This window comes from Spea bombifrons, chromosome 1, assembly GCF_027358695.1.
Source record: "Spea bombifrons isolate aSpeBom1 chromosome 1, aSpeBom1.2.pri, whole genome shotgun sequence".
Classification (NCBI taxonomy): domain Eukaryota; kingdom Metazoa; phylum Chordata; class Amphibia; order Anura; family Pelobatidae; genus Spea; species Spea bombifrons.
Window position 1 is genome coordinate 100,777,005 of NC_071087.1, and position 27,857 is coordinate 100,804,861.

General features: G+C 36.2%; 1 protein-coding gene across 3 annotated transcripts in view; it reads right to left on the reverse strand.

Annotated features, from left to right (window-relative positions):
* The window catches only part of TRPM3 (transient receptor potential cation channel subfamily M member 3), a 108,020-nt gene that overhangs the window by 21,747 nt on the left and 58,416 nt on the right, over positions 1–27,857 (reverse strand). For all 3 annotated transcript variants that reach the window (XM_053466593.1, XM_053466610.1, XM_053466602.1), the window contains exons 2-12: positions 26,790–26,869; positions 24,463–24,667; positions 23,573–23,786; positions 22,968–23,092; positions 22,335–22,506; positions 13,502–13,676; positions 12,582–12,705; positions 10,070–10,142; positions 7,752–7,852; positions 6,432–6,566; positions 4,993–5,043 (exon numbers count right to left, since the gene is read on the reverse strand). In XM_053466593.1, coding sequence (XP_053322568.1) covers positions 4,993–5,043; positions 6,432–6,566; positions 7,752–7,852; positions 10,070–10,142; positions 12,582–12,705; positions 13,502–13,676; positions 22,335–22,506; positions 22,968–23,092; positions 23,573–23,786; positions 24,463–24,667; positions 26,790–26,869 — 1,455 coding nt within the window. The remainder of the gene's footprint in view (positions 1–4,992; positions 5,044–6,431; positions 6,567–7,751; positions 7,853–10,069; positions 10,143–12,581; positions 12,706–13,501; positions 13,677–22,334; positions 22,507–22,967; positions 23,093–23,572; positions 23,787–24,462; positions 24,668–26,789; positions 26,870–27,857) is intronic.

The window sequence follows — 27,857 nt, forward strand, 5'->3', positions numbered from 1 at the left end:
CATTCAGATATGTGGTATCATATCTGCAAAGTATGCATGATCGGGTAAAAACTCGACAACATGCTGATAAAAAATAATCCATGTGTCTTCAGATATAACAAGCAAAAAAGAACATGTAATGACATACTTACTGTAATTTAAATTGTATGCTTTATTTGGTTATATTATACCAGTGGGAGATGGTACTCATACTTACACTGGATAATTGAAAGGCAGCAGGTGTTTTGTTTCATTTAATTTTTGTTATACATTTTGTATCAAAGTTACTCCTGTCTTTCATTATCACGGGATTGTAACTGGATATTTTAACAGATGTATTTAAAAAGGATACAGAGTGCCTTGGGAGAAATCTATCATTTAAGTTTCAATAACAGTTAACATGTTGCAGTCACACACAACCTGTTAGTGTATATAAGGCACAATTAATGTGGCCTAAAAGCAATCCATGACACCATAGTAAATGAAACAAAAAAACGTGTTCTTTGCAGCTCATATAGACAGGGCATACCAGGCAATTTCTGGCCTGATATTCTATTAAATAGAATAAAGCTGGCAGCCTATAAAATGTCTGCCCAGAGGGGCCAAATAGGTAAACTTATGCTTCCATAAATCACTGGATTTTATGGATCCTTTTAGGAAGTCCTTGAATTTTATTACTTAGAAATAGGAAAATGGATCCCAGAATATGATTCAATTAAGCTCATAGTGAACAGTCAGAGAAGACTGTATTCACTAATCTGTGCAAGAGAACACATTTTTACTATGCATATTATGAAGGATCAACCCCGGTGGGGAAAAAAAAGACGGGCTTAGTTGGCCCAGCAGAATACATAATTAAATCTCTAAAGAAATTCATAAAAACAAAAAGTTATCAGGTCACAAGATTTTGGGCTGTCACTCAGAGTTGCATATGCTGTGGTTCCAGTCCTGGTCACTGATTTGACATGCACAGTAAGGTTTCATGCATGTTGAGGGCTGCTTGTGTACCTGTACATTACTAGGCTTTCCTTGAAAGGAACTAAATTGTCAACCTGGTACCAATCCACTCTTTACTGTACTGTTTTAGTGAAAGTAACTGGATTGAGAAATAAGTAATAAGTATAATTTTATACTTTGAGTATAACAGATTTATTCTACTAAGTGCGCCTCATAGAAACATTTGTTTATAAAACATAGGCTGTCTCTAGCAAAACCATAAATTGTGCTCACTTAATTCGAACCTACTGACAAAGTTTTAGGGACAGCAAAAAGTTGGTACTGCGGCAAAATATGGATTTTGGTTGATATGCAGTTGCAGATTTGACCGATTCTGGTTTATTGAGTATTTGCTAGAGAACAGAGATGTCAACCTACATTCATTTGATTTCTATGGTTTTATATTTTCTTGTACTAAGCATCATTGTTAGGGTTGTTCTCAGCTGCAGTATATATTGGAAGTTATATTTTTATATTTTGATAGTTATATACTGTATTTGTCTTGCTCATTTTATAGTGAAGAGAGCTATGTTGTACCACCGTCAATGTCTGACTCAGTACATAGTGATGGTAGTCATGTGTGCAGCCATGTGCATTGCCATGGCTCAGTATATAGTGATCGGAGTTATGCTGTACCACTGCCTGTGTCTGGCTCCCTATATAATGATAGGAGTCAAGTTATGCCACCCTCAGTGTCTGGCTAACTATATAATGATAGAAGTCATACTGCACAACTCTAAGTGTCTAGATCACTCTATCATGATATGAGTGATGCTTTACAACTGTCTGTCTCTGGGTTACTATATCATGATGGAAGTTATGTTGTACCACCATCTTTGTCTGGCTTGCTAGATATTTATGGGAATTATGCTCTACCACTGTCTGTGTCTGGATCATGCTGTACCACTGTCTGTGTCTGGCTTACTATATAATGATGGGAGTCATGCTGTATCACTATCTGTCTGAGTGAGTTTATCTCAGCAGCGTTTTTAAAAGGAGGAGCAATTTGGGCCACAGTACAGTATAGTCAGCATCCTGTGATATAAATAAAAATATATAATTTTACCGTGAATTATCACATTTTATGCATTTTTTGTATTTTGATGTTTATGAAGCCTCATTGCCATATTGTAACTCATTCACTAAATAATGAGGTTTAAGGAGTTTGTATGAGTTATTTATAGTTTAACAAACTTTATATGACTATTCCCCAAGTATGCATTTTAACTCTTTATACTGTAGGACCGTACTAGGTAGAGTAGTCACAGTCCTGTGTTCTGGGACCAGTTTTGCACTGTCCCGAAATTAAGCCTGGTAGCCTGAACACATATTTATACTACAAAAAAACAATACACAAGTAGTTCTTAAAATAGTTATTGGTACTTTTTGATCTTCAAAGGGACAGTACAATGTCCCAAATCTAAAGGTGGCACATCAAAGTACGTATGGTGACTGGAGTGTCTATTTTACCCATTAATCTGAAATGCGTATACTATTGCATGGACGGATGCATTGTAGAAGCGAGTTATAGTACATTGTTACAAGTTCTTGTAGCTTCTTTTTTATTTAGCACCGTAGGATTGGTGCTACATAAATAAGTATTGATGATAATCTAAACATCTATAGATTTTTGGTATCACATGTCTAATACTTCCACAAGAGGGTGCTCTTTGCTTAGAGATAAAAGGTGTAACACATTATCATTTTATCACTGTCTAGCAGTAAAACCAGATTTAAAGCACAAATGCCACATTTAAACAGTGCAGGCCACTTTGTGAACATGTATTTGTGCATTTTTCCCTTTCCCATACACATTGGGTTAGATTAAGTGCTGGGGAAAATCTATTATTATTAATTGAATACCAATGCTTTAGCAGATTGCAATGGAAAAAAGAAAGAAAAAAACAATGATGCATTTTAAAACATTTAATGAGTCTTTGTCAATATATCTCATTTTTTTCCCTCTGCAATCTATCGGGATAATGCTTTTAAATCACTTATGAAAGATGTATCGAGCCCATTAATGTTATAAAGAAATTATAAAAAAAATGCGGTCTGTGAAGCTGGCTTGAAAAATACAGGAACGATAACTAAAGTCTGTATGTTCTCTATGGCAATACAATTTTGCAATATTTTATAGTGAGCAATATTACAATAATTTATCATTGGCTTCTTTTATGGTCCTTTGTTTTTAACTTAGTACTTAGACTGTTCATTTCCCCCCAGACTGTTAAGGAAGGACGATTTAGTAAACAGAACACCAAAAAACACTGTTAGCTGAGGATAATGTGTACACATAAACAGGTTTATAGGGATCAGAAAACCATACATGAATTCAGTTATATTAGACACATGGATTTTTGTTGCTTATAAATGTATGATGAATGTGTGTGTTTACACACTACACACACATACATTCATGCACAAAGTATCAGTTATCACCTGTGAAAATGGAAATGTTCCAACTGGAGGCTTAAAAGCTCTTGTGTCTGCTTTAGAATACTATATATTTGTGTTGAATGATGGGAAACCGTGAAAAAGAGATTTGCTTTTATAACCAAATTGAATATTAATGTGTCAAGTGTTATAAAGTATTTAATTATGTCCATAGAAATGTCCAAATTGTATAATTCTCTTCTTAAATACACAAATAACTATCTGTCAATGTAGATGATGGTATAACATAATGGTAGTCTGCCATTAGCTCCTGAGAGGTGTAGAGTTTTCCCATCATTGATATTTTATAGAATTCATGTCAAATGCCACATGCATACCTGGGAACTATTTTGGTTTGGCCCAGAGTCTCGGGGTGAAGCTTTATTTTTCTGGGTCTCCATGTAAGTTTATTCTTTCTCTGGGCATGGGAGCAATGTTTGGCCATGCCTCCTCCTACACCATGTAGGCGAGGCAGCCCTGCTTCATTCATGGGTAGCCCTGCCTTTACATTTGGTTAGCTCCTACCCTTTATGAAGCTGCTTCCCTGGAAGAGGGGGCGCTCCAGGGAATCTACTCTACGGAATTCCCAGGTATGGCCAAAAAGCCCTCTAACCACAGGGATTCAGTTCAATAACAAATCTCCATTTTGAGCTTTTTTTTTTTTTTATATGAAATAAATGAAAATGCAAAACAGAGAAAAGGAATACAGAGAGATTCACCTTTTGTGGACTTCACACATTTTTTTTTTCTTATGGTAAAACAGTTTTTACATACAAGCATGTTATAAACACGTATATTTTTATTAACATTTTCTACTACACAAAATGTTAATAAGTAACAAATTATTACTTGTTAAGCATCTATCTCCACCAACACAAATATTATACACCTTACTTGGTAATTAGTGTGATTGACACATGGTAATATGTATCAAGGAAATACATGTCATATTTTTAATGCTCACAATTGATAAAACAGCGCCAGATGATAAATAATTAATATTTGAGCAATACATTATTTCTTTTTCTTCTTATAATACTATTAAAGCTGCATTATCATGGAAAAAAACATTTAAATGTTATACAGAATGGTGTTTAATGTAGTGTTTTCTTACTATGTGTGTGTTTTATACTATAGCAGACTTTCATCAGTGGAAGTACATATCTCCAAAGTAGATATTATGTAAGTATTTATGGTAATCTATATAGTACATAACACGACAATTAATGTTAAACAAATTAAGTTGATAATTGATATTAAATGACAGTATATTACTTTCCCCTGACCCATGGAATAATTACTCAACCCAAACAGCATTACAACTAATACCGGTATATGCAAAATTGTATTCAATTACATTTGAGCACCACGCCAAGCTGGATGTTATTCATCCATCTTGATACATATAATGATATTACCAAAAGAAATGTGTGGCTGAGATGAGTGTGGGTAATATGAGGAGCAAAAGGTGAAAACACATAACATAGGTCTGAAAAGCTCATGCAAAATAGAGATTGTTACTAGTATTTAGAAACAACATATAACATTACCTTTTTCTCTAATTTGGTGTCTGACTCTTACCTTTTTTACATCCCTGACCAAGTGGTATAAGGTATTTGAAGGCCCATGCCTCTAAAATAAATAAGAAAACAGAGGCGCATTAGCATAAAATGGTATATATACTTGCTGTTTAACTACGATTTTGGCTGCGCTGCTGTTTTTAAACTCATGCACAATAAAGGAAGTATCTTGGGATTGGCGTCACAATTGTGAGATTTCTGCAATTATAGGACAAATACTCCTTTTTTAGGAAAATAGTTAACAATGCTGTGTGTGTTCAGCCGTAGGGTCAGCTGCATTTGCAATACCCAGGTAGTGATGGGAGATTTGTGGTCTCAGATCACTATTCCATCAGTGTTGTGGTGGTGGCCATTCAGTAGGGCCATTTGACTTGAAGACCATGACCCCTCATTACAAATGTGGAAGAGGTAGTGCTTCCTGAGCTAAATTCCTCACTGAGGATTGCTAATTCTGCAATGTGTGTGAGTGTTGTGTGTGATGTATGTGGCCATAAGTGGTATGCGTGAAGAGTGATTGGTTTGGCCGAGTGGTCAATGTAGTGAAGAGTGGTCAGTATGAGTAAGAGTGTGGCCAGGAGTTGTCAATGTTTTTGAGTTTGTGTGGTTTAGCTGAAACCAATTAATGTGAGTTCAGTATGGTGAAAAATGGTCAGTGTAAGTTTGCATCCCCTTTCTAGGGGAATTCTGGGTTACCACACCATGAGGTGTCCATTAAAATGTGCTATGTCACAGCTCAAAAATATTACCACTTCAAAATCCTAGGAGTTATACTTCCAAAAAAACATGTATTTCGATATACATGCACCTTCAGTTTTAACGTGTATGCATAGCTATCAATACCTAGGCCAACCAAACTCATTGCTAAATACAGAACATGAATTATTTATGTATATTACAATGTATAGCCCCAGGGGACACTTAAGATGCATAAAACAGATCATTTTCAGGGTCACGTATTCATACTGAAGTGAACATCAGTGCATTTTATAATATAGCCATACCATTTCACATTGACCTTAAGAAAGTCTTTCATAAAACAAAGAGTATATATATATATATATACCCTTTAAAATACAGAGACCATCGTTATATCTTTGCTTGTCTTTTATCGAGTGTTTCCAACTGCTGAAAACTGTTTACAAATTAAAATCTCAAGGACAGATGAATTTTTCAATAAATCCTATTTTATTCATACAACTGTTAAATATTTAATAGAGTAGAGTTGCAACACTCCTATTTTAGTTGCAGAACATTATTTATGCAATTTGTATTATTGGCTTAATGAAGAAAATATCACATTTAGGAAAACATGAGTGTAGAGGGCCATTGTCACTAGGTCTTACAATGTATCTTGTAGTAAGATAATTAAAATATAGTATAGTACATTGATTATTGTACAGCTTAAATAATTCTCATTAAAAAAAAAATGTTTTTCCATACCGTATTGTATAACTCTTCTAGTCTTGAGAGGGTTAGGAAGCGATGCATGCTTACTCCATTTTCTATAAGTAATTTCACAAAATCTACTCTGTCCAGAACAAGGGCATCCAACATTGCTTGCTCAAGGGACCCCACCTGAAAAGAATTATATAATTAAAAATAGAATTACCAGATGAAAACATGGCTCCAATCAGAGTTGTGCACCAAATCTAAACTCAAACGAAATCCTAAAACATAAACCTAGCTAACTTACTTCTCTCTAAAGATGAAATTAATATACTTCATCAACAATGGCTGTGGTATAATTGCTCTCACTACAATCTGTACTGGAAATATACTAATTATTTACCACACAAAGTTGTACTTAGCCTTACATATTCTATTTACAAAAAATGAGTTGCTGCTGAGTCAAATGGTATTAAGTTGGACCTATTAAGTCCAATTTCTGGCAAGCAGAATTAAACTACTGTTGGGTTCATCTTGACTACTGTCAAATCCATTCTTATGTCTGTCAATTCTGTTAAATTTAATGGCATTCTGGGTAAATTCATCCCCTTCTGAGGAATCGAGTTGATTTTGTCAAGTTAACTTTATGTTAAAGTCTTCTCATGTACAAATTTAACCAACTCAGCTGAGCAGAATGGAGAAGCCTAACTTTTGACTCTTTTTCAATAGACCTTAAACAATGGGATCCACAAATAAAATTGCAATGACATTTAAAAGTTCTATTAAAGAATAGGATTCTGACATTTATATTTGTACATTATATGTTTTATCTTACGTCGTGTTTAACTGTTGGTTGATGCAACATTAGTTATTATATAATTAGTAAACAGACTTCAATGCAAACCACATAAGACTGTTAAAGTATATCTGAAATGTTGATATATATAGGGTTATTTTAGCTTCATAGAGAGAATATATTTCTAATTAATAGTTTGTTACAAAACAAAGAAAAGAAAAAACGTCGGTGCGCTAAGCTAGTCTCAGGCTCAAATAATACAAATGTGTAATACGAGGCCTACCAAACAGGTGTAAGCATGCTGCAAAAACAGTGTATTGGCTGTACAATGTATACAAGAAACAAAAACTGTCTGCGCTTCTTACCCTAATAAAGTTGGCAACAAATATATAAACATCTCATTTATATTATGTTTATATATTTGTTGCCAACTTTATTAGGGTAAGAAGCGCAGACAGTTTTTGTTTTTTGTTACAAAACAAAATATGCCTTTCTTTCAGCCATTTAATGATCATTTGTCATGGGATGTTGTTTTGATATGATTCAAATTCTATATATTCTGTATGAGTGCACTATACCGGCCACTGTTGCCCATATATAAAGATCTGACTTCTAGCGATATCCACTCGATTCCAGGCTAATGCAAGGCTAAGCTGGTCCGGAGCAGAGGCATTGGCACCTATTTATGGAAGTATGACAATTCAAATAACAAGAAAAAAAGTTTAGAGCTTGAATTATTATAAAATACATTTACATAATATAATGTTCAAAACAGATAAAATGTGCAGTTATATTAGAAAACATATTTTTTATATTTCTACCACTTCTCTTTTTTAAATATCTCATTCACTTGAAATGGATTTATTAGCCTAATATGTTTACCAAAGTCAAGCTAGAGCACAAATCCATCCATCGCTATGTACGTACAATGCATGCATTCCAGAATTGTGAGTGGAAAATAAGCTATGGGGTAAGAAATACGCCTCCTGACTAGTTAATGAATTTACACGTCCATACTACTCTACCGGTTGATGACGCCATGGGGTCATTGACATTACATCTCATCACCAAAAGAGCTATAAGTCACCTTTAATAAATACAATATATCTTTAAACGACAAGCTACTAATAAGAATGAACTAGAAGTGAGCAAATTGGCCTGGACAAGGCATAAACCGAGCCAATCCAAGGCTCTACTCATTGGCCTCATGCAAGGCAATCCAGACTAACTTGCAGGAGACCAAATATCCTTGTACAAAGATGCTCATATTACCATTTTTATAGATGTTCAAATGAATTCTAAAATATCCATAACATTTTCAAAAGGGCATAGCATTGGTGCCCTCAATTTTCTGTACCAGTGTGTTTGCTGGTACTTTGATGAAGCTGTGACTGATTCCCTTTTGTGAGTTATTACATGTGTGACAAAAAAATAACACTCAAAAATTAAATTTTCTAAGGGATGGAATTATGATGAGGTTAAATTTACAGAATTTTACATCTCATCATCCAAGAATAACTATAAGCTATTTCTATGCAGAATTTTCATATGTTACCTTAATGATTTTTATGCCTGGTTCAATTTTAAACTGTTAATCTTCATCAACATTGTGTAGCTCTAGTATACAATTAAAACAATGTATTCATCATTGTAGTTCCTTATGGGTACTTAATGTATCTCTCCCCTTATTAAACACACTCAGGTTTCTGAGCAATCGTTTTTTTTTATTTCACCTAGTCCACTAATATGTAAAGAGGCAGCAGGTTCCTATAGCATATACCATATAGCAGGATGCATTTTTTATGTGCAGTGATAGAATAATGCTGGTCACATCCGAAGCAATCTCAGCACTGTGCATCGCTACACAAAGGAATTTCAGTTTGATGGGATTTCAGTATTACGTGTAGTCACTGGGGCCCAGGTGTCTGTCTGGTCATTTAGAAAATGAAAACAAATTTGCTGTATTCACATTGACAGACAACCTTTTGGAGGCATAGCAAGGTTGTATAAACAAAGCCATAGAGTTTTAGCATTAACATATCAAATTTGGTCATTTATTGATCTGCTGCCACCTGCTTGTTATTTACAGCTAAAACGTTATTAACCTTATGATAAAGGCACACTTCTAAAAAGTATCCTTACAGTTCCTACGGACAGTTCCTGTAAATTTTGGAATAGTCATCTTTAACATGGGCCACAGCGTCTGTTCCCTGCCCTCCCAACTGTGCTGCACCTCTCCTAATGCTTTCTCTCTTTCATCATGTGCTCTGCATGCCATTAGAGAGTGCATTAGAGAGTCCTACTGTCCACAGAGGGAGCGTTAGTGTCTGTTTTAAGTCAGCAATTGCACAGACCTCAACTCAGGAACCGTTGGGTTGGGGAAGCCACAAGGGGATCTTGCATGGGATCCTTTATTTTTAAAGACAGCCCTACATTCACCTATATCATTCACCAGATAAGGGTATTTGGCAGGGTTCACCTTTGATGGACCTTTGGGTCTATTCACTAAGAAGTCTAGTGATCATTTGAGTTAATGGTAACTTAGACTTGACTTCAGTCACATGCCCTTACATGCTGAATGCACATGTCCTCAAAATTAACACCACAGCTATATCAATTTAAAAAGATGAATAAGTTAACCAAGAAAGCCTAGGGCCTAGGGCACAAGCTCAAGGGCAGGCAGGTCTTGGGGGGATGCCAGTCCCTCTGTTCCCTGGCAATCTCCCTATCCGGCCTACTTAAGCTTTATTGTATAGAAAGTGATGTCAACATAATGATGGTAACTGCACCCCAAATAATGAACACAAATAGATGTTTCAGGTTTATATTATTTGTCAAATGAGATTGTAAACATGGTTTAAATGTCCATTAGACAATCAGATAAATCAGATTTTACCTTTCAGCAGAGCTGTAAGGATTGCTAAATCAATATCTTGATGACCTTCTGATCCCATTCTGAAAACAGTGATCTGAAAATTAGTGATATAGAGATTTTAGAACAATTCATTTAAAGAGCAAACAGGAACAGAATTGTATCAGATAAATGATAATATAAAGACTTTCAAAATTGTTTTTAAAATTAAAACTCTAATTAGTCATATATACATATATATATACACACACACACACACTATATGGGCAAAAGTATTGCATTGCATTCTAGCTAGACATTGCATTCTAACTACATAGACCGTTTGCAACTATAACAGCTTCCACTTTTTGATTTTAGAGTGTTTCTGTGGGATGCAATGGTGTTGAGGTCAGGCCTTTGTGCTGGATGGTCAAGTTCTTCCCCATCAAACCCACCCAACCTGGTCCTGGTCAGGTTCACTGTTCAGGACAGAGCTCCTCCACACCAAACTCATTAAATTTTATGGAACTTGCTTTGTGCACTGGGGCACAGTCATGCTGGAATAGAAAAGGGCCTTCCTCAAATTGTTCCCACGAAGTTGGAAGCCCAGCATTGTCCAAAGTGTCTTGGTATGCCTACACAGAGCTCTGACCTCAACCCCATTGAACACATTTGGGATGAACTGGGACTTGTCGAACATCAGTGCCTGACTTCACAAAGGCTCTACTGGATGAAAGAGCTTGGTTTGCTCTATAGAATATATAGTTAAATCCTTTAAATTTATTTAGTCTCCTTACTTATTAAATTATACAGTGTGAAGTATGAATTATGAGTAACAGTGCCTTCCTAGCTGAAACCTAACAGATTGATTTTCTCAACATTCTTTGTTTTCTTCAGGTCAAATTAATCATGTTTTGTGTCCAGCAGCCACAAAGGTTATGCAGCTTAAATTCAGCTAACATGACCATAAAAGCACCTAGGGGGTCCATTTTAAATTTATGACTAATGACAGAATTCAACTTTTTTATTGATAGCACCTAAACTCAGACTATTAATCCAGGCAGCATTCTGCAGGTTTTTTCTGCTAAATTGCATGAAACTTCTGCTATGTTCTTGTGACTAGTTTTGCAATATGACATATTTTCCAGCACACTGAACCAATAAACAACGCCACCCAACTACTGAAAAAAGGTAGGCATTCAAAAGGCGGGTATTACATTGCCGCGGGACGACGACAGTACAATGGCTTAGGGGTTAGTTCAGCGGCTAAGGGGATATTACACAGGCTGAGGTCATAAATACAGAGGCTAAGGAAAATTTAGGGGCTGTGGAGAATATTACAGGGGTCCAGGGAATATGACTGGGGGCTGGGGTTATGACATGGGCCTGAGGCATTTGGGGGCATATGCCACAGTAAATCATATACCAAAGGTGATCTGAGAGAGGGCTGGGCATATTACAAAAACTAGGTATATGACAGGGATAAGGTATTTGAGAGGAGGCTGGGGCCCACTAGGTCCCAAACTCAAAGGATAGACAACACCTAATCTAGCAACTTCTCTGACATGGCAATATATACTGATCATAATATAATAATATAGACACTGTAAATATGTACAATGCAATACAATATAGCATCCTTATATGATCAAACTAGGTTGGTGCAATAGAGTAATGTGGTACTAAAACAATGTGCCATGCCATCTTTAAATCTCCGCGTTTGTAAAAATAGTATGTTATATTGGTAGACACTCTAGCGCGAGAGGTCTGCAAATTGCCTCCATCAATCAAAAATTGAACATGTAACGGGGGGGGGGGCATGAATTGACTGCTGATTTTACTATGATTGAGATAGCTGACAACTTTCCAATAATGTACTCAATTTGAACTGTTACTTGGTATAGCGATATATATGTTTTCTCAAAGGTATCCAATAAATTAATCAATGTAATAACTTCATTAGCAATTTGAGAAGAAGCAAATTATTTTGCATTATATGATCAACATTGGTTAAAATGAAGGTATAAAAACGTAACTAAAAAATTTAACCTTATGTAAAAATCCACTTGCTTTTAGCTTAGATTAACCCCTTTACCACCAAATGGACATACCAATACATCTATAAAAGGTGAGGCAAGATGCCCCTTTGGATGTACCGGTCCATCCAATCTTTTTTTTACAGTTGTGATGGGCTCTGTGATGGATGTATTAAATATGTATTTTAAATGTATATGATGGAAACAACTATCTTCTTATTCACTACATAGGAATTCGATGATTATTTTTGTCTCATTAAATTGTGACGGTTGTGTCGGTAGCCATTGTCGATGTGGGATGAGAAGAAACGAGAGGGATTTCAGAATCGGGGCCTAATCATTAGAGTATTTACACAGATCCCTCTTTGAAGTAAAATAATCCGTTATTTTAACAAAACAATGTCTAAAACATTACACTTATTGGACAATAAGTCACACAAGCTATTTTGTTTTAATTTACGTTACTATTACCACAAATTGGTGTCATAATAGCATTAAACAGGTAGATGCTATGTACACACCAGCTCTTTTTTCTTCATGCATTCCATGAGGATCATAAATAGGTGCTGTGCCTGTGTACGAGTGTAGGTAAAAGTCTTCTGAATTGTAACTAGCAGCTGGTCTCTTAGGGATTCATTGATAAGACTGAAACAAGAAAATAACAATTTGCATAATGATATGCACTTACGATAATAGAATTACAGAATTCAAAAGGCAAAATCTGTTAATAACATAAAATTATCCTATCAGCATAATTTGTGTCAGGTGACTTCAGGCTATAATTGTTCTGGCCCATTTACCAATTTTAAGGGGCGATGTTCACAAATATACATTTATAAAACTATGAATTACAATCAAAATCACCAAAAAAAATGTAAAAAAAAAAATTTAATAGTAGAATGGTATAATAGTAAAAATAATAAACAGGGGCTTTTAATTTAAAGTAATAACTACAGGTATTTCTCGGGTACACTTTCCCCCAAAGTTTCATGGGAAGATCACCTTATGTCAAATCTAGGTCTTTAAAATAACTGCAAACTTGGGAAGAGATTCTTAAGTATTATTAGTAGAAGACAAATAACACCTCTTCTTTATATTATCGCGTGATCTGCATTCTGCTCAAATAACTAAATAAATAAATACATGGGGAAAGGCAAATAAAAGCAGGGACACTAATTTATAACATGTTTCCGTGTTGAAATTGACTTTGCACATACATCCACAAAAAATCTAAAATATCATTATTCCAGATTCATTATTGGAATCTATTGACCAAAGCAACATGCATTATAGATCAGGTTTTATAGATTGCTGCAAATGTGTGATGTGTAAACATGACACATTTTTGAACATAACATGTTTATTTCATTACACCCCAATGTTTTCTACTGAAATTAAACACAATTATCTATTTAAAAAAAAAAAAAAAGGAAATAATTACCCTCCTTCTTCAGAGTATTTATGACCAAAGGCAAGTATGTCAGATGCACGTCCACTTCCATCACAGACTACAACAGGGACTGGAGGACTGTCACGTAGATATTCTAAGACAATCGATATCACGTTGGGTCCACCTTCTACAATTAGAGCTACTACAGGAACACCTTGTCCAATTCCTGTAGTAGCAAAAAAAACACACCCAAAGCAGCAAAATTTTATTAATTTAAGGATTCCATGCATACAAATTATAGGTGAAATGAACTGTAAATGTTTTGGTACTCAGCAGCAATTATAAAGTCAGTAGATTAATAAACGAGTTAACAACCCATTATATAAGGATACTAAAATCCTTCATTCTCCTATGGATGTATCATGTACAGGCACAATCACAAAAAGCTGGCAAGATGTCCCTTAGGACGTACATGCACATCCCAAATATTTCTGCTGCACAGGAGATCATGCTGTGCAGAAGACAGCATCCCTCTGGAGCCCTGCTTGCTGATCACAGTGTGCTTCGCACAGTAGAGATCAGAGGGAGGAGAGAAGAAACCAAAAAGCATTAAAATATGAATTCACATGTATATATATAAGGTTTATATTTAAGGTAGCAGTGTTATACAATATTATATTGTATTTGCTTTGGAAACTAAATGAGTTGAGAATGAAAGAAATCGACGGAAATGTTAGCTGAAGGGTCATTGAGTAGTTTCTGATTTATAGCTGAATGCATGATTAGTAATTGCATATATATAGCCCTAAAGATAATTTTTGATATCCTAAGTCTAGAAATAATGGGGCACTCTAAGGCAGGTGAATAGCACCCAGTATCTGTCAGATCTGGTGACTAAAGGGAGCGCCTTGAGTACCTGCCATTATGATTTGTTTTATTTTGTAATTTTGTAAGTTGTAACATCTATGATGGTCTGGTATTGCACTTACATCTGTGCACAATGCAATGCCTCCTAAAAGAAGGGAGGGAGGCGCTAAAGTGTGTGGGTGCACCTGAAAATAAACTGCAAACGTAGTGAATAACATTTGAAGGTATGATGAGTAAGAGATGACTGGCAATAATTGGTGGTAACAGAGATTTAGTGTATGGTGTATAACCTGAATCTCTGAATAATCTGCATATTGGGGCACACAGACTGATGCTGTATGTTTGAGGCCCAGACTGACAAATGGACATATGACAAAAGTGCCCAGTGGCCAGAGCTAGTGGCCACACCAGAGCTTTTTGAACCCTTTCAAGAAGCTGCATATGTTCACTGTTAGTATAGTGTAAAGTGAGTGGTGGTTTTCAATTCTGGGCATGGTCACCCTTACAAATGATGCAGGATCATACATTGATTTAGCCACCTGTTGACTGGTTGTGTTGTAACCTTCTACTGATCAAGCTACTGCTTGGTGTCCACAACTGTCTCAGACTGAACAAATTGAAGCTAAATCAAGATATGTGGGTCTATGGCTGGGAATTGATAGAGCTGCTGACAGTTGTTAAAATCGGTATATGAGCTGTGGATGTACTAGAAAAGAAATATGAAGAAAAGGAAGAAATTGGTGTGTTAAGATATGTGATGTAAAATGAGAATAGAAGGTGTCCTAAAACTGAACCTTGTGGTTCATCAACTTGGAAGCAGAAAGGAAGAGTTAGTAAAAAGGGAGACATTAAAGGTGTGATTATGGAGGTAGAATGTTAACTAAATTGTGGAGGGTTTGAAGAAGTGAGTAGTCCACAGTGTCAAAAGAAGAAAAAGGGTCCAGAAGGATTAGCAAAGAGTAGAAACAGTTGAATTTAGCATTCAGTATATCATTGGACAAGTGTGCCAAAGCAGTCTCAGAAGTATGTTGAAAGCCAAGAGTCCAGATTCAAGAAGGAAAAAGGTTAGAGCCAAGAAAATTAGTTAGATACAAGCTGTTCAAGAAGCTTAGAGATGAAAGGAAATAGACAGATAGGGTACCGAGTGGTAGGATGTAGAGATGACTTTTTAATGATGGGAATTATAATAGCATGCTTGAGTTAAAATGAGAGGTAAGGTAAGAGCAGGAGGAAGACTGCCCCGATATTTTGCATCTAATTGCCTCTATGTTATCTGTAAAGTAAGTCTCAAAGTCAGAGGCTTTCAGAATTATGAGGCAGTGAGGAGAAAATGGAAATGAAGTAGGTTTGCTTCGGAATGGATAAGGCAGAGTGATAGGCATGTAGTATAAATGTATGGTGCAGAAAGTCAGATGTGGAACAAGAACTCCCCCAGAAATGTCGAAGACATCTAGCTAGTGTCATGTTGTTGTGATGCATGGGAAGGAATAGGGGGCAGAGTCAGAAGGCAGGAATAAAGGTGGTGGAGAGAAAGGGGGGGACAGGAATTAGAGAAGCTAGTGATGGAGCACAGGCTAGAAAAACATAAGGTCCATGGTGTATATCCTATTGAGTAGGGCAATCAGTATACTATGTGAGATCAAAGTAACAAAGGGTTTTTCGCTCTAAAACTGGCATGCTGCTTTAAAAATATTTTAGATTAGTAGAAAGAAAGGAACTGGGCTGTTTAAAGATTCATTTTTGAGATGTGTTAAAAATTTATAAAGTTCAAATAAAATCCCCGTTATAGTGCACATAAATAAATTAGATACTGACCTTCATATACTGTACTGTACACATCACTGAATAAAAAGATGAGAATAACCAGTTTTTTTAAGCTCATGACACTCGGGTCTTTTTACATCCTGTGAACCATGAGAACTATGTACTGTAGTTTTTTTTAGATATAGCTTTAGCATAAAACCTGATGGATTTAGGAGCAGATGTGGAGGGTACTCCTATGATGAGAGGACTTGTCATCAGCTTTTCATCCTGTGTGTCTTGTGGTGGATCCTGCATGTCATTAGAAGTGCAGGGAGGCAGAACAACATCTGTTTTTTTTGTTGACAGAATAAAATTAATCTTGGACGATTTATGTAGGGGCCTAGTTGTTTATGATCAAAGCTGTCTAATTACCACTGGAACTGTGACTTCATTACTTTAAATCTAGATTAACCGAAGTGAATTATTTGGAGTTATTGTCATGTGTCTGAAGAGTAGAAAGGTTGTAGTCCCTTTTTCTTGACACAGGCCCTCATATGTACGAGAGAGTACCTTTCATAGGTCTACGAAAGTATCTCTGTTCATTCCCTGTTTTCTCCGTTTTCTTCTACTGAAGATTTAAGTTTAAGAGAGTCTAACAAAGAAATATGTAAGTTTCCAGTCCTCATCAATGTGCTCATTATGTTCATCTCTTGCTATAAGTCTCACCACATCTCAACCCCTCAATTTTCCGCTCACTCTCTTTCTCCTTGTGTGCGTTTCTTTTTTCTACTTACACTCCGAAAGAGCACAAGAAACATTAAAAAGTGAGTTTTTTTCAACTGAGTCACATGGTGGGGCCCACACCAGGATATGGTGAGATTAGGGCCAAGCAATCGGACAGTAAGTATGTGCTGATGGTAAGTGTTTGAAATGCCACTTTTATAGCAAAGGCCCATTCTGAATGACTCCACTAGACACACTCACATCAGAGATTGAAATTCTTCGTTCATTTGTTCCATCGTCTCGGATGCCATTTGAACTACAGTAAGAGGAGGATAATCTCACCATTTTGCCTGCACTAAGAGAAGGAACACTGAGTTTGCTAATCTTTGTCCAATCAGCTCACTCCCGTCACATCGTGCTGAGGGCTTGTCCAATGACAAGAAGTCATAGAGAGCCTATATAAGAGCAGAGCAGGCATGTCGCTGTGACTGCTTTATGTGACTCTGCTGTGCTTCATCTGAGCATTTTACAGAGTGAGATTCTTCTGTGTGAGATTTGGTCAGCTTCAGCCTACCATTTCTCACACTGTATAAGGCTTTCTAAAGTTTTAAACCATAACCCAAAGCTAATTTTGATGGTCTTTCTTACATCCATTGGTCTCAAATTCCCTACTGAACTTCTTCTACTAGTTTATTTCTTGTTTCCATGACATCAACTATTCATGGGATTTCTGAAAACGAATATGAAAATGAAAATGGAGACAGACAAAGAACACCCCCCCCGAAAACGGACACGAACTATCCGCTGGCGTCCAAGTCTAGTGAAAAGCTTTAGTGAGTCACCAGAATGAGGGATCTGCACACACACCAAAGGAACGCAGGTGCTTAACTGTGCCAGGAAGGGCCAGCTCCCCAGTAGATCAAAATAAATAAAGGCTCCAGGCACTCAAGGGTTCCAGCTCAGGCAGATTTATTAAAGGAAAACAGCAACAAGGTTTTGACCTCACAATGAGGTCTTTATCAAGTGAAAAGCTTTAATCACATGCTTGTGTTGAATCATAATGCCCACGGGGGCCAACATGGCCAGAGTGGGCCCTGACTGGGCTCCTGAGTAGGGCCAAGCTTTGGCGCCAGTTTTGGTAGGGTGGGGTTTAGGGGGTAGTTACTTAAGGGGCTGTGACACAAGGTTTAGGGACATTTTGTAGTTACCTTACCATGTGTTGTTTTTCCCGCCCTCCCTCCCTGTTTATCGTGTTATGCTGAGGTATTTGTGTTATGTTGGGGTATTTCTGCTGTCACAGCCGGGTGGGTAGCTTACCAGGCATCTAAGGGGTGTGAATGCTCTGGGGGAGAGCATTTGACGGGAGGTTCCCGGTAGGTGGTGCTGGGAGCCTCAGGTTTTGGGCATCTTGATTTCCATGTCATCTGCTATTATATTAAACATAAAATGAGTAGAGATGCAGTGAGGATGTAGAAGAGGTGCCCTCTTGCCCCTTATAGTTCATGGAATACTTATTAGCCCCTTTGATGGGCCACCCACCGTGTAGTTCAAAGGTCTTACTAACTAATTGCATTGCAATTGTACTTGGAATGTGTCTAAATACTGCAGACAAGACAGGTTGACTAATATACATATAGCCTTGATGTCACTTTCTCACATCTTTTTACTTATTATTACTTAATTTCCTTCTCTTTTCTTCTCTCACACCTTTTCACATAACAGAATGCACCAGAGACTTATAAAAACATTGGTTCTCCGTTTGACTTTATTCTGCGCACTTAATATTGACAATTTACTGTAATGTCACTTCTTTTTGGAGTTCCGGCAAAATAAAAGAATGTTACATAGTGAATGGCTGGTTATCAATGAGTATAACGTCCTGATGTCTTATGGGTGTTATCAGTGATGTCCTTAATGATGGAGCGATGAGGGAGATGTCAGTAATGACAGTTGAACGTCCCTTTGCCTTCCCAGCCCCCATCATATATTCTCAGGCATAGGATGACAAAGGGAAGCCCACGGGTCACGTGACAAGGTAAATCATCACTACAAGTCTGTTAAGGAAACAGCAACCATTTTTCTAGCACAAAAACAAAAGTACAGTGGATGATTCTACTGTTGTAGCTCAGTGGGGGTACATTAAAAATACACTGACTATGAAGGCTTTTCCTTCATAGTCAGTGAAAATGTGGGAAACATATTTGGATTTGTTCCTTAAAATGTTTGATAACAAACTAAAAAAATAGTATTAATCAACACTGATTGGACATTTAGTAGCAACAAAAAAATCATATATAACTACAAAACCTTCCGTGTCATAGAAAATATTTGAAATAAAGGGTAGGCAGATGTTCTCTGCAAAGAGACGGGTGCGTATTACATCAGACAATGAAGAAGTGGGATTATTGTAGAGACCCCAAGAGTATGGGTATCACTGCAAGTAGTACCTCCAGTTCAAGACCTCCCTTAGCCCCTTTATTTACTGGTTGAGTCACAGTGCTCACTGGGCATAACTTTTTTAAATGTGCACGGAGGTTAGAATACAAATCCCTCTACAACGAAACTATGCTCCTGCATAGAAGCCTAATTTACGTGATAAAAAAAAACCTTCACAAAAAGTACACTTTCAGTTTTTTTTACTGGCAGAACAGACTAGACGGGTTTGACACCATGATGTAAATGGACAGACTTAGAAAAAAGCTGGAATTGAGTTTCTGTCATTTTCATCTTTTCATAAACTGAAATCCTCTGCCAGAGGGTTTTGAAGAAGATACTAATAGTTGAAGATTTACATTGTAATTTAAGTCTAGGTAGATCTATATATTGGCCAAAATGTTGTTACTAAACCAAAATTAGTATTTATACATGTGCCTTAATGGTAAATGTATAATTCTATATAAAACTAGTATTTTTTTGGAAGGCATGGCCACAATGCTAATCTCTGTGGCTGATGCACTACTACATGATTTAACTTCATTTTTAGAGTCATGGAGAAATGTTCTGCATCTGATGAAACTGGAAACCTAAAGGTAATGCACCAACTATTCAGTTCCTCTGCTGTGTTTCACAATATAGAGGACACAAGGGTTTCTTGAATGCTTTCCTGCTCCCCACAGTGCTAAAATTGACAGATTCTGTTAAACTGACAGAAAATCCGTCAACCGTAAATGCATCAATAAAAATAATCGTGAAAGCCTATGGTGAATATGTATGAGTCGTTTCACCTTTCTGCAGTTGAAATATCAATGGCAAGAGAGAGAGATGAGAGTGAAATGCTATTTACTGTAATATTCCTTTAGTATAATAGTTTCCCCATTAATTATCAATTAAAGAAATTTCCACTCTGCCTGGTTGATTTGTAGTCCATATATAGAGAATGTGTTATGTGGTCACCATCATCAAACATTATTGTTTACAGTGACTTTTGATTGAGGTCATAGTTCTTATTTTCTAATACAGAAGCTCTGGCTTTAAATTTGCTTCTGAGAAAATTAAAAGTCAATAGTGAATCTCTGAAGTGACACTGATCCCAAGATTAAATTGTATGCCATATTTGCTCTTGGGATATCATTACTGTAAATGTGCAAAATCTGTAGCTATGCAAACCATATTTATACACGGATTGTTTACACCTCTCACATAATTGAAGTTTGCGTCAGCTAAGTGAGGGAACCCAACAGAAATATCACTATTTATGTTCTCTATGAAAAACCCTAGCCTGCAGCAGGGCACAGGCCAACCATCAGCACACAAGGGTTGAGCCTCTGGCTTTAAACAGCTGGATGCTATTAGTGCATATATTATAGGCACTACAGACGTTATGTCCATCAGTCAAACAGTTCAGTACACAGGAACAGGGCAGCAGGCCCCAAAGCCAGGATGGGTATAATTATGATGAGTAATAACAGCCAACCTGACTAGGATAGCAAGCCTCAAGATATACAGACTTGGAGGCTACAGACCTTAGAATGCAAGAGAGGTCTTATAGGTCCCATGATATAAGACTTTGATTTCCATAAACACAATGTATAGGTCAGTGCAAGGAAACTAGTTGTTAGATATGTGTTTACAGGACATCAGCAACTGATAACAACAAATAACACAATTTGCAGTGTTCTCTTTTAGAATTGTGTAATGTACCTACTTACAGAGCTTGTTTCACCATCTCAGCTTTTCTAATCAGTCTAACTCTACAAACATAGACCTCTGCTATGGATCCTAAATCCATATCCACATCCACTTTCATGATCAAAGGAAGAGTAGTTGCTGGCAATGGAGCTTACATAAATAAAATTCCTATCACCTGATTAATACTATACTTTCAGCCTTACCCTCCTCCTATGTTTAGCCAGGACTGTAAACTCAAAGAAGTCATTATTATTATGTAATCATTTGGCATTGTTTTACTGTTTAGATTTAAAGAACAATGGATATTATTCAGAGGCCAATTAATTCTAACCTGTGCTAATAAATTGAACTTCTGTCGGCAGATTTCTGTGTTGATAAAAGAGAATACATGGCAAACACCCTGACACTCTTTATTATACTTCCTTTCATTATTCATAGTACTGTTGAAAGTCCTAGCCCGTGTCATCAATAATTGAATTAAGTAAAAATTTGTCTTGATCAAATTTTTGCCATGAATGTTTATCATGTGACCAAAACCAGGCACTGATTGATGTTACAGAAACTGATAAATTCTCAGTTTTTTACACCATTAAACCTTCACTTACCACATCCTCCCACCCACTCTGCAATGCCTCCATCCACCTGTTTTGCCCCCTCCTTCCTCATGCTTTACCCCCTCTAATGTGAGGTGAAGTAAGGTGAGGATAAGTGAAAAGAGGAAGGGGTAGGGGTGGGGTGAAAGAGGGCTGCTGATTGATGTTGCTTGTGGGAGGGGTGGGTTGGTGCTGATGATCTGTGTTGTGTAGGTGGAGCAGGTTAGGGCGCAAGGGTCCTACCAAATTGTGGATAGCAATGGAGAGATTGGGTTGGGGAGGTAGACGAAGAGCAGTAACAGGAGGAAAGCAGGATAGAGGAAAAAGCGGAACTGAAGAAAGATCCAAAAGGAAAGGGCGATGTGCAAAATTAAGAGGAGAGAGAAAGGTGAGATGAAAATGAGAGAAGGGAGTGGGGTGAGAAAGAGAAGATAGAGAGAGAGAGAGCAAAGAAAGCGGAAGAGTAAAAAAGTTTGACAAATAATTTATGCCAAATAATATACTAAACAGCATACATGCACTATTAAAAAAAATACCAAACATTTCACTATAACGAACAAATAATTGGGGAGCAAAGTTTTTTCCAGCACTCCATGATGCTCCATGTGTACTGCAGAATGAAATATGAACATGTTTAAATGAAATCATGAGTAATAAAAATGTGATAAAATGTAAATGATTACAATTTGTTGCTATACATTATAATTTACATTATAATACCTAATTTTGAAACATACGAGGGACACAGAAAAACTGTAATCTACACTCTTATGCAAGAGTTAAAAAAACCCCAAACATTTAAAAGTAATACTGTATAACTGACCACTTACGTGTATTGATTTTTTGAAGGGATATGTGCTTCTCCAGCTGTCGCCGTAGTTTTACTTCAGCCCCATATTTTCCTGTAGTTCCATTGTCAGCAAGAATGAAATGTGAGTGCATGCTATTGAGTACTGTCAATTTACTCATAGGATTTGACATGGTTTGGTACGGGCGAACCACCTTTAACAAGAAAAGAGAAGAATTATCATTGAGCAAGCCATATTCATTTCATGCTTCAGATAAAAGCACATAGAACCCCCATCTGCCTAAAACAAAGCAGGTGACTAAGGTGGAGAAGAGGTATGCAAAATACTTGAAGTTGGTGTTGGCATGTAGAGTTTGTAATGTTGTTAAAAGCTTTAAAAAAATAATTAGAATTTGAAAAAGTGAACCAATATGAACCAATATGTTTAGAAAGCATTAGTAGCCTCATTGCCTAGCATCACTATGCATAGACTCTTCTAAAATATTCTGTGCTGGGGTAATAACATGTCTATAAAATCAATCTCCTGCTAACTGCCCTAATTAATAGAGAACTCAAAGAGCAACAGCGCAACAGTCCATTTTAATCTAGTCTTCTTACCTATCTTACATATTAAAAGACTCATTATCACATCCATCACAGTAGGCAACTGACTTACATCTTTACCAATTAGATCCTCTTGGTTTTCTACGATTCCCCAAGGAGCAATTCCAATGGTGCAGATCTTGCCTCTTGACTTTGAAGCATGATCTTTTAATGCGTCTCCAACATGACGAATGACCCCTAAAATATTATTAGTTAAACAAGATATCAATGCTAGAGGTAAATACTTTGACTGATGTTATACGGTGACAGTGCAACAACAGCAAATCTTCTTGAGCAGTCAAAGATAGTCAAAGATTTGAACAGTTTTATTTATTAATTTATAAATGCTTTTTTCACAAGTGAAATATTAGTACAAATTAAGGAAAACTAGAGATGCATGAATACTTCAGTGGTGTGGCATGGTGTAATTAGCCTTAAAAGTAAATTTTTGGGCCTAAATACTACATAGCAGATGTTCAGAACAAGTAACATCACGACTTTCTGTTTTCAGCAACATTCCCAGTAGCAAGGAAATCTGTATCTATTTTTAATTTCCAGCTCTCAATAATGATTGATAGCATTAAACAATGATTCACACTTTTAAAGATTGGACTACATGACCTCAAAAGGAAAATAATTATATATTCATGCAGCAGGTTATTATAAATTGATATTTACCCGTGTTGACTCCTCCAGTAAATATCCAGGCCCCTGTTGTCATGGCAGCTTTAATTAGGCCTTTCCCAAAGACCTGTTTGAGTTTCGGTTGGAGCTCAAAGTTTTGGAGGCCTCCATGGACAGATATGAGAAGTTTCGGGAGTTCCAGCTGCCACTCTTTTGTCATGAGATGCAGTAGAAGATCTGGTTTTGTGTCAAATGACACTCGCACATACTGTGAACAAAACAATGATTGTAGTTAACATGACAGATAAATGAATGTAGCTATTTCAAGATGTATGTGGCACATAACGTTGCACATAACCAGATTAAAATCTGTGGCCTTTGTGCCCTCAAAGCTTCATGGATGAGGTTAAAGTTAGCGTTTGTGACTACTGATCTTTCTTCAACAACAAAACAGCATGGCTAATTACACTAAAACAGAATTGATTCATAGACAAGAGATTCCACTAAAGCTTCTCTTCAGGAGATAATTTTTTGGTTTTCTCCACTCCAAACCAAGTATCTGTTCCATTGAAATATACTCCAGTAAATGATCAGATTGAGTGCATTAATGGTTGGTACTTACAGGTATACAAAGTAAATGGTACATCATCTATTAATTCTCCTTGTATTCAGCTGTGTGTCAAATGCAATTATAATGCAATTTAATAACAGAAACAATTTTATTTAAATGTTGCATTATAACGTGCATATAGTGTTGCAATCTTGGTTACGACTAGCAATGTCATTGCACAAATCATATTAATATAATAGCAAATGTATACAATGGAAATTGTTTACATAAATTGTTGTAATGCTAGTCATCTATGGAAGGATGGAAGGGGACCAACGTATCTGCACATATACCATTGTCACCGCAGTTATAGGACATTATAATAAGAAAATACCATAGCTTTATTGGAATGACCCCCTCCTTGAAATTCAATAGTTCCGAAGGCATCGGTGGGGCTGAGCTGTGTGTGTTTTCCAATCGACCACTTTTCAGACTGTACATCGTTACGATTTAGTCTGCCTTCATTCTTCTCATTTTGGATGACGGAAATACTTGGCGTTAAGCCAACATGCTGGCCTATGAGACGCCCACAGCAACACCTACAGCATAAAGAACATGATACAATTCATGCCTCAGCATCACAACACAGTCCAGCATTATTCTGCATTGCCAGTAAGCTCAGCGGTGCTTTTGGGATAGCGTCTGTACTGTGTGAAATATTAGACAGCATGGTAAAGTCAAGCAAACTGTCTGTCTCAGAACTTGTGATTAATGGTAGTGCTATTATTCCGCCTTCAAATTTGTTATCTGCACATGCATCATCATTGATGCTACAAAAATGGAAACAAAAATGTTGTTATATTTAGCCTGTTTGCGTAATGTGATGTATGATGTGTAAGCTTGATTATCACTGCTCCTTTTCAAAATGTGTATCAGAGAACATATTTCCGCTTTATATGCAAAACATTTTTGTTACTACTTTTCTTTTTTTGCTTTTGTCAGTTTGCATTAAAAACCGCTCTAAGACAAAGCATATCTTGACCAATAAAACATATATGTTGAACATATAGAATTGAGGTGCTATGGTGTTAAATGTATTATGCTTCCTGGCCTAATCATTACCAATATGTTTAGAAATGTTTCATGCACCTCTAGGTTTTTGAAGAATGTAATACACTAAAACAACTGAACAACATTCTTGGGCAAGTAAAAAGTATGTTTTCAATGGCATAAGGCAGAGGGGTAGCAATTCCCACATTTTTAATTGTTTAGTGATAAAAACTTGCTTCACTGATTCCCTGATATCCAAGCAGCATTTCACTTTAGAAAATGCTGCTTGTTTACTCGCCCACTCGTGATGTTTGACAACAGGAGTTGCTGTCTGCAATTACAGTCTGCTGTTTTTGACCTCCTTAATAAATATAGGCCAATAGTAATGGGGGGTATCTTTTCCATTATTATTGATACTTTAATAAGTATCCATCAGTTTCCCCCTCCAAATGCCCTCCCTTAACAATATAGCTCATTTAATGGCGTTACTGTTTACTCCAGTCAAGTAAGCATAATCTGTTGATGATATTCAAAGAGCAATGTCCACCATCACTCAAACCTAGTGTTACCCAAGCGTCAATAAAACTATACCTTCCGCCTACAGACAGCAGAAATAACGTTCATAAAATAAAGTCAATATTTAAAAGAGTGAATTTCCTTTCGAATACATCCACCAATATTGTTTCATAAGGGCTATTACAACATCTGATGCCTTTCTTCGCTGGGTTTTAGGGTAATTAATACATATCATACTTGGTACTGTTAAATGTCCAACCCCCTTCCCAGAAATTAATATATCATTTAGTCAAGTTTTGTCTCGTTTATATTTTTGTTGAGCACACTTAAAAGCCAGGTGACTCAAAAGCAGGAACTAATGGAATGTTGCCATAGAAAACTATTTTTTCTATTGTTTCTCTTTTGTTTTTATGTCATTAAACCTTAAGAGAAAATAATACAATGACAGATATACTAAGGTTTATTTGCCTAACTTAAACAACCCTCAATAAAAGCTGGTAGAGCATAATGGCAGTGCAAAAGATAGTAAATTATTATGAATATTGTGTACATTTCTTTGTGATTTAATCGAAGAAGCACAATCATAACACAAAGATGATGTCATTGTGAAAGGGAAACTAACTTCCACTGACTAAGCGATTTCACAAAGAACAGAAAATAAGTAGTTGTAATAAAAACATGAATTCTAGTAGAAAATGTCATGATTTAAATAGAGGCTGGTTCACTAACCAACGAGTTGTAGCGAGATTAAAAAGATCAAGACAATAAACCACTATAAAATTGTTGGAATCTTAGAGATCTGTGTAAGTGAGTAAATCCCTTTGTGGACAGAAGGTACCAGACATGGAATATTCAGTTAAAGAACACAGATAAAGCATTATGAAATTCGATCGTGAGTTAGATATTGGGTTAAAGCTACATGACTCAAATATGATCTTAGACAATATCAGGTACAAGTAAGGTTCATAGAGTCCACTGAATAGAGAGAATCTTCAATGGTGTTATACAATAAACAAAAAACATAAACATTATTATAACCAGATTTTTATGAAATGTATGGGTTGTTTCCTGGCATTCATTACTTTAAAATATTTACCAGATATCTCTTTAGCAAATATATATATACCGTGCTTCATGTTATGCACTAACACTCACCTATGGGGGTCTTTGGTGCTTGGTATAATGTGCACACACTCCCTCTTGTGAAATGCTCTTTCGATCCATGATTTCTGAGCCTAAATTAAAAAGTATAATATACAAAACCTATTAGTGATTACATTAGAAGTAACAAAAAACCTAATAATGAAGCAGTACGTATTGTGAAGTAGTAGATAGTGTCAAACATTGGTTAGTATACATAAATCTAATACAATATTATATATATATATATATATATATATATATATATATATATATATATATATATATATATACAGTATATATACAGTAATAACTGTGTGTGATATTATTGCAATTGACTTTTGGGCAGAAGATTCTGGGTTCTACTTGCCCGATAATATTTTTAGCCAATTGAATGCACTTCACTTGCATTCCCCGTTATTATCAGATGACTAGTGATTGATAAATCGTTAGTATGAATATTTTTTGGTGTGTGACAGTTTGCCTATAAGACTTTCCTGTAATCATATAATTACGTCCTCTGTAGCCCGGTTTGAAAACAAACAGTAGTATGCCATGGTTTGCACCTGCAATAGATAGCAGCAGCTATGATTACTTGGGTTTTATGAAAAATAATCTTTGGATAACTTTATCTCAACAATCTGTTGACTAATAGCTTTCAGCAGTTATTCTGATTCAGTCTGATATATTACAGTGTTACAATTGTGGCCTGAGAGGAGTAACTGATACATTTTAATATATGATAATAAAGTTGTGTGAACCAAATAAACTATGTTTACAGTTTCAAATAAGCAATGCATACATCTTAAAAATCATTTACTGGCGCTAAAGGCTATAAGATCACAAAACATTCTCATAATTCCAGCAATGGTTTGAATGAAAGGCACAGTTGCCTTTGGAAATCTTGTGCTGCAAAACTCTCTTTATTGATTTATACACGGTAATAATTAAGATTTACTCATTGAGGAAACAATAGTGAATTATAGCTGTATAAGGTACAAATAAGCCATTGGTTATTCTCATTAGAACAAAAGGTTTCTATATAAGCCACCTAAGCCATTTTATGATAATGTATAATTCCAT